This window comes from Cottoperca gobio, chromosome 9, assembly GCF_900634415.1.
Source record: "Cottoperca gobio chromosome 9, fCotGob3.1, whole genome shotgun sequence".
Lineage (NCBI taxonomy): Eukaryota > Metazoa > Chordata > Actinopteri > Perciformes > Bovichtidae > Cottoperca > Cottoperca gobio.
In genome coordinates, this window is record NC_041363.1 from 29,616,012 (window position 1) to 29,624,533 (window position 8,522).

At 38.8% G+C, this 8,522-nt stretch overlaps 1 protein-coding gene across 1 annotated transcript in view; it reads left to right on the forward strand.

The window, feature by feature from the left end:
- The first annotated feature begins 2,596 nt into the window (after positions 1-2,596).
- The window catches only part of npdc1b (neural proliferation, differentiation and control, 1b), a 10,656-nt gene continuing 4,730 nt past the window's right edge, over positions 2,597-8,522 (forward strand). The window contains exons 1-7 of the mRNA XM_029438869.1: positions 2,597-2,841; positions 3,005-3,094; positions 3,184-3,393; positions 6,043-6,109; positions 6,806-6,887; positions 7,480-7,559; positions 7,695-7,794. Of these exons, the coding sequence (XP_029294729.1) occupies positions 2,712-2,841; positions 3,005-3,094; positions 3,184-3,393; positions 6,043-6,109; positions 6,806-6,887; positions 7,480-7,559; positions 7,695-7,794 (759 nt within the window). The 5' untranslated portion in view covers positions 2,597-2,711. The remainder of the gene's footprint in view (positions 2,842-3,004; positions 3,095-3,183; positions 3,394-6,042; positions 6,110-6,805; positions 6,888-7,479; positions 7,560-7,694; positions 7,795-8,522) is intronic.

An 8,522-nucleotide genomic window follows, 5' to 3' on the forward strand; every position in this document is an offset into this window, starting at 1 on the left:
TAGTGCTTACAAAGTTACATTTAAATAGGAATATGTAAATTGTAACAATATTTGACTTATGCGACATCTCTTGTTTTGTGAAAGACAAAAATAAAATACGGAAATGCTTGTCCATTTTCAATAAACACAAGTTGTAGCACAGGCTGCTCCATTTTTCTTTCATTACCCAAATAACCCTAGACCTCACCACATGTAAACTATTTAATAACCATAATAGTAACGTTGCTTTCTAACACCTTGTTAATTTCATGTCGAAAATCTGGGTAGTTGTCGTAACTGACTGGCAACTCCAAGTAACGGCCACATGTATGAGCAACGGGTCTTCTTTGAAATCCTTGAACTTGTGTGAAGCTGACAGTGATGCTCTTTCCTGTCAACAAATCGGATCCCTTCTGAAATCTGAGGGAAAAGGAGAGGTGCCGGGTGTCTGACTCTCTAAGATCTGCACTAACATAATCGACAATTTGTTTCTCCTGGGAATTCTGCGTACGTGAGTAAGTTATTGTTATCTCATAATCTTTCTTGATGTTGTTTGTAGCTCTTCGTAGAGCTCTGATCGAACAGGTGCAAGTGTGTTGTTCCACTGTTCAATCACAAAAGCAGGCTCTTGAATCAGTTTTTGGTGAGCAAACTCCCTCAAGATATGCTCAAAGTTATTTGCTTGTAGGAAGCCGCCTGCAGTTGTGGATGTCCATGATTTCCACCAATTCTTTTTGGTCCACACCTTCAAAATCTGAACGACAAGATTCAAAGAGCACTCGCTCACACTCTGACACATACTTGAGAAAGCTGTCCACAAGATCACTCTCAACAAAAGCCCAACAGCTTGCTCCAGAAGTACAGGGGCAAGTTTTACAGGAAGGTACTTCTCTTTTAACCAGCCAAATGTGATTATTCGGCCTACACTTTCCCATTCTTCTTTACCAAAATCATGACATAGGTATGGCACTTTGAAACCATTTCCCATAGTGCACTGTTCAAAGTCATTCCAAAATTCTGACAGTATATCTCTCATAACACCTCCATCATCCACAGCCTTTCAACCCAACCTTCTTAGTGAGTCTATATTCTACATTATTCTATGACCCTACAGGTTTATGAATTCACTGTTAGGACATGTTTTTATCATAAATCAAAATGTAGACACTGTGGTTCCCGTGGTGGAATTTAAATAAGTGCAAGTAGGCCTACTTAAGTAATGTATGTAGAGCCTATAAATTAGTGGTGGGACTACTGGTACTTTCTGCACACTACATTTAGAGAAAACGTCATATATAATGTCAACGTACAATGAAACGTTTTGCCAGTATATTGACACATTTTTTCATAAAATATTAATACAAGCTGGGTCAACCCTTTTGTACTAATCTGTTTTTTCCAAACAGATCTGGAAAAAAGTATTAATTAATGAATTAAGAGTATTAATAAAATAAACATGCTCATGGAATATTTAACAACCTTTCCTTTCTAATAAAAATAGCATTTTAAAACCATGAATGTTGAATATGAAGCTTATCAAGACTCCACCCAAACATGTTATAATAAACTACAGTCACTGCAGGTGTTTTTTCATTCGGTGATGTCATAAGCTACCTCACAATAAAATCAAAAGAAGTGAACATTTCTCCTTAACCACTTTAAAGGATTGGACTTGTCATATCAGAGGGCTGCAGATCAGAAGATCAATAATATACATGCTGAATAAATATAATAAAACCAAAAACTATTTGACTAAAAATCAACTGTTTTTTTATTTTAATTATTTAAAGTTACATTTAAGCTTTCAATTTATTCTACGGAGGTGGAGAGGTTTTTTGATCCGTCAGAAGATGAGCTATGTGACTATTTAAGGTCACGACACGTACCTCAGGAAGACATACAGCGAATGGAACAGCAGAAGGTAGTTTATATATTTTAAATGTTGTAATTCTTTCACTTGACCTAAAAGAAATTGAAATATTTCTTAATGTCAGATTGATTCCAGTGTCATACATCTCATGACAGATGAGCAGCTGAGAGAGTATCTGCCACCCTGTGGTGATCGACTGGCTGTTTAGATACTGCAGACGGAAGGAAAAAGATCCCAGCAGTCGCAAGACAAAACTTTTTGAGTGACTTAGAGGAAGGCTCTCAAGAAACAAACATGATCATGTGTTTGAAAGAGAGCATCAAACTCCTCCAAAGAATGCTCAGAAGAATCAAAGAACAGTTGAAATTGGATGGATCCATTTCAGGTAAGGGGAATTTGTGAAAATGATTGTTCTTCATCGTAGACTGATTCTGAGAGAACTTATTCAAGTGATTTCTGAGGAAAATATAATTGGGAATAACTATCAATTCCAAGTTATTCTTCCTGATGGAAAGCAGTTCAATACCAGGCTGCCACCATTGACCCTGAGCAAGGTACTTAACCCTGAGCTGCTCAAGGGAGACTGTCCCTGCACTTAGTTCAATGTAAGTCGCTCTGGTTTAGAGCGTCTGCTAAATGACCTGTAATGTTATGGAAAACGAACACGTGTGCATTTTATTGATGGCATTTTTAATGCACAGAGATACTGTGATGACATCCTGAGGCCCATTGTTGTGCCATTCATCCACCACCATCACCTCATGTTGCAGCATGATGCACGGCCCCATGTTCCAAAGATCTGTACACAATTCCTCGAAGCTGATAACATCCCAGTTCTGCATGGCCTGCATACTCACCGGACATGTCACCATTGAGCATGTTTGGGATGCTCTGGATTGGTGTATACGACGGCGTGTTCCAGTTCCTGCCAAAATCCAGCAACTTGGCACAGCCATTGAAGAAGAGTGGACCAACAACCAGGTCAACTCTACGTATGTGAAGGAGATGTGTTGCACTGCGTGAGGCAAAATTGTGGGCCTAAATATTGGAATAAACAGCATCTCTCTAGTTATCGTTATAGTTTCATACGGCTTCGCTAGAGATCAGCTGAGAATCCCGCCTACAATGACTGATTTGTGTTTTATGTTCCTCCAGGTAAAGTGAGCACTCATCCTGACCTGGATGAGGAGATCGACTTCCTCTCTGCCATCATCAGTGAACACAGAACTTTGACCAGGCTGCCAGGTACTGTATGGGCAACTGCTACAGCTGTATTCATATTTACCACTACATCTCTGCTGACATGACTCAAAACCTTTTATTCCTCATCTCAGCTCCACCCTCCCAAGACGTCTCTGAACCCAAACTCAAGCAGCTCGGTGAGCCCAACCCCACCCACAGTGCATCTACCACAGAGCAACCCACGAGCCACAGTGTCCCGTTCACCAGCATGGCTCCACCCATCACCACCTCAAACCACACTCCTGCTCTGCTCAGCGATCCCATCATCCTCCCCTACCCCTCTAATGACCATGTTTTCATCAGTAAGTCTTTGTTATACTTTATCCATGACTCATTTCCTTTTGGAGTTGTACTTCTTCAGCTTAAAGAAGTAACTGTAATTTTGACCTGAGTGCCGTGGTGAATGAGATTTGCTTTGAGGACCATATTTACAGGTAACACATTTCTAAAAAACAAAAGTCCATCCCAGTTTCTCAAAGTACGTCAGTCCAAAATCCAAAGATTCACTTTAAAATGATATAAAAACAGATAAATGCAGGAAGTCTCAATATCTGAAAGGCTGAAAACAGCAATTTCTGCCATTTTTCCATAAAGAATGACTTTAACAATAAATTGATTATGAAAATAGTGATTATTTTATGTTGATCGTCTAAACGATTAGACACAGAAGCTAAGCAGTGTACTGCTGAGGACGGGGGTGGAAGCAAAACACATTTTAGCCACCTAAAGGAAATGTCTACCAAAATCAGCTATACATGCCATTTATAATATTTCCTGGCCGTCATCTACTGTAGTGTACACTGAGTATTTCATACAACCCCACTTCATAACATCTGAACTATAATTTAAACGCTTAAAAGACTCATTCATAATAATAAGAATTTAGGTTCTTGTTTGCTCTCCCTGCACCAACAATAAAACATTCTGCAGCACACTGGGTATAGACGGACAGAAGATCATAATTTTCTTACCAATTTACTATCGGTCAATCAAATTCCTAAAAGTAATTGTCAGCTAATGGCATACACTGTTTTACGAAGGCTACCGATTTCCTAAAATATTTTCTGCCGCAGTGATTATAAAGGGCAGAGCTGATGCTGACTTTGGATCCATTTGGGTATTAGACATATTGACACACAGACCAGAGAGTATGATTTGGACTCAGATCTGAGTGACCTCTCTGTTCCTAAGAACCAAATGGAGCGCTGAGCTGTGCAGGGAACCAAGAGGCAGTTTCTGGTGTATTAGAACAAAGTGTTCTCATATTACTCTTGGAATTAAGGAAACTTGAACCTGTTGCACCTCATTTTCATATTCAGATATTAGCTTTAATGTTAACTCAGTGTATAGTGGTGTGCTGGGTTTTTTGTTTTGGTTCACGCAATCCGTATGCAAATGGTTAGGCACACAGACATAAAGGCCATAAAGCCTGTGGGCTTTACGAGCGCTGGATTCACAAATATTCTGAGAATACGCACAGCAAGCTTAGCCTAAACATTCCTATCAAGCAGTCGTAGCTAAAGAAAACATAAACTTTTTCCTCAGAGGTGTGGTATGACGCATTCTGGTAAAAAAGGTGTGTTTGGTTGATCTAAAAAAATAAAAATAAAAATGCAAACTTAATGATAATGGGTCCATAATGGACAGTGAAGTCGATAGGCCTGATAAAATGTATTGGCTATTAAGACATGATGTGATATTAAATATTATTTTATATAATGTATATAAACATATGTGTTGAATAAATTGCAAGCCATACTTTAAAAGTAACCTACAAAATGTTTCAAAACACAGGCCTACTTGCACAGGTGCCTCTTCACATGCTGATCATTGCTATATTTATTTGCTTAAGTTTATTCAAAATCCTAGTCATTTTAGTACTTAATCTATTTGATATTAACAAAAATATTTATTAATTTCTGTGATCGCTGGCCAGTCAGTAGCGGCGTATGTTGGCATATAAATCTATAAACCATTGAATAGCCAAACGGCATCGGACAGAGGAACAACGTTAACTATCGGCTCAATTAGTTGACAAGCGTAAAAACAGTTAAAGAGAAGGTTTCAGCCCTGATGTTACAGCGCAAGAGGCAGGCATGGGAAGATATTTCTTCTACAGTACCTCTTTGTCTTTCTACCATTTCCTCCTCTGCTTAAGAAAGTCTAAAGCCTCTTGAAAGTCTTCCTCTCCCCTCCTAACAGTTTTTCATCTTAGGAGCTCTCTTAAGGGCTAAGATGCCTTATAAATAACTTGTATATTTCCCAGGATCTAGTCTTAACTTTAAGGAGAAGTTCTTACATCATAATTCTAAAACTTTTCTTAGACTTTTCTTAGAATTCCGTTGATTAGGAGTAATTTTTTGTATTTGGAAGATTTATGAATACGGCCCCAGGTTCCCCACTTAAATCCTTTCAGTACATGTTAGCGGAATTTCTTGGAGTACCAGGATCTCATTTGCCAGTAATAAACAGAGGCAAAAGCCAGGAAACAAACTGAACTGACCTTGTTTTTAATAAAGGAGATAAACATTAGCTGGAAAAAGTTAAATGAAAAAAAATATATATTTTGCACAACATCCATCTCGATGACAACATTCAAAGGTCTTCAGACTGAGTAAAATGCCTCCTTTGTCCTTTGCAGAATGTTAGCCCTCCATGCTCAGAAATCTCGGGACTGACCTCAAATTTCCTATGGAACTGCAGAACAGAACTTGTATGTTTCTGTCAATTAGATCTGCCTCACTGCATTACTGTTATCAATGCTGCTTTCACTGTTGATACTGCAGGGCCATAGCCGACACGATGACACTTTCAGCAGCTCTTCTTTGAGCTCTGCACTCTTTGTCAAACACAGTTCGAGAGCTTTTGATCAGGGATCATGTCTTACTCTGACGCCTACAGATCTACACAGCGTTCTCTTCCCCTCACTGTGTGTATGTATTTCTTTTCAGTCATAAGCAGTGTCTTCATCGTGCTGGGGTCGCTGGCGTTGATCACAGCAGGTGCCTGTTGGGTCAGGTAAGATCCTGCCTTTCTACACTGCATGAGACTAACTTCATATGTCATCTCTCTTCCTGTAAGGATTTGACAATACAGATTTGATTTGATTATTTTCTGTCATTATTATGATTCGAGGCATTAAGATGATTATGAAATACATGTTGGAATATTGTTTGACTGTGGAGAACTTGATATTTCAATACTATTTCATCTACAAATTACTTTCACTATGAAATCGATTACTTTGTCTATCAAATGTCAGATAAATGCCTTATATGATTTCCCAGATCCCAAAGTGACATCTTCAAATTTTAAACAAAGATAATCTGTTTACTATCATAGAAGACGAAGGCAACTCGTCAACATTTACATTTGAGCCTCTGGACCGAGATAATTCTTTGCATTTTTGCTTAAAACAATAAATTCATTAAATTAATATCAGAAAAAAATAATTTGGTGGTTATTCTTGAAATTAGTAAATCATCTGTCTTGTTCATAACATATTTTGGAAATAATTATTTACTTTCAATTTTAAGAATTATGTTCAGAGGTTTTTTTTCCCAGTGTAATTGTCACAAAGACACAGCAATGTATTCCAATCGATTCTAAATGCTTGAAAAAACAAAACAAAAAAAAAACATTAGAAACAAAGTACTTTATACCTCCTAATTTCTGATCAACCAAGTGTGTCTATTTTCGAAACCTTTTTTACAGATTGCAGAAAGGTGTGCGTCTAACTCAGAAGGTGGACTACCCTGCATATAAACTGATGAGAGCCCATGCCTTTGACAATTTGGTGAGTAGAACATCTCTGTAGGGTTACAAGGAATGAAACTTACTCTGAGTACATGGACAGATGGAGAAAAATATGGTAAAGCCAATTAATAGAAAAACTAAAACAGTCTGGTAAGTTCAGAAAAGTACTTGACTGTAATGCAGCCTTTAAAACCAGGAAAAGACAACACTTGAGCTTGTCAGTGACGGAAACAAACACTTTTAGTGTATCGACATAAGACGTTTGCAGAAAACGTATATTCAGCAGCTGCCGTCTGCAGCGCTCTCCCTCAATACTGGACCAATTACATAAATATGTTGTCTCCATTAGTCACGTACAAAACGATTGGGAGAATCAGGGTTGAAAAATACCGAAGTGTCCCTTTAAGGAGGAGTCATTCATTAACCCAAAGAAGCATAAAATGAATCACCACATAGATTTAGGTCCAGATTATGTAGCAGCTCATGGACAACGTTATCAAACAATTTGTTGAACTTGAAGACGTTTAGTACGGAAACATGCTGTGAAGTGAAGGTCAACTGAGCAGTGTGACTGGATGTGGATGAATACCTCTGACTTTCTCATGTCCCCTCTGCCCCTCGATTTGCTCCAGCCTGGGGACAAGAAGCTGGCCCACAGTGCCCAGATGTACCACTACCAGCACCAGAAGCAGCAGATGCTCTCCATGGAGAAGTGAGTCACCCTCCGAGCCTAGAAGGGCATGTGTGTCTGTCTCCTGCCCATTGTCTCTTGTCCCTCCCTTCCCTCTCTGCCTCGTCGAATCTGAGTTATCGTGTGTGTGTGTGTGTGTGTGTGTGACCTCTGTAGACACAGGGATGAGCCAAAGGTTCTTGATTCAGGAGCATCAACAGATGAGGAGAACGAGGACGGAGATTTCACAGTGTACGAGTGTCCTGGATTGGCACCTGTGAGTAAACTCAGCGTTATAATCTCAATTTTTATTGAAAGTTATACTGTGTGTATCATCAAGTCAACATAATATCCAAGCACTCGACCATAATTCAGGAAACAATTATGGCAAATAACTGAATATCATTCGTTGAAATGTCCCCTCATCTTGAGGGAGCAGTGAATTGGCAGAGAGCTAGTAAATGTTTGCAGCTAGCTGTTAGCAGCCGGTGTGCAGCATAGTCCTGGCTAAATAAAGAAGCTAACTCCTAACGTTGCATTGAGTTACATTATGCATTCAAGCTCTAGTCAGTAAAAATTATATTTTGCAAAGGTAAATTATAACGTTATCATGATGTATTCAAACATACGTGACATTACAGTTCATTTAGCTGACACTTTTGTCCAAAGCGACTTACAATAAGTGCAAACTATCATGAGGATACAACTCTTACAAATCTTGCAAGTACATTATCTTCAAATAGGTGAAATCCTTTAAGTGCAGAACAATAGCTTCAAATAAGCCAAACAAAAGTAAGTGACATTTACAGAAACAATAGAATGAAGATTCTCAGCCTCCCTGGAAAAGTCTACTCCAAGGTGCTGGAAAGGAGGGTTTGGCTGATAGTCGAACCTCTGATTGAAGAGGAACAATGTGGATTCCGTCCTGGGTGTGGAACAACGGACCAACTCTTCACTCTCTCAAATCAAATCAAATCAAATTTATTTGTATAGCCCAATATCACA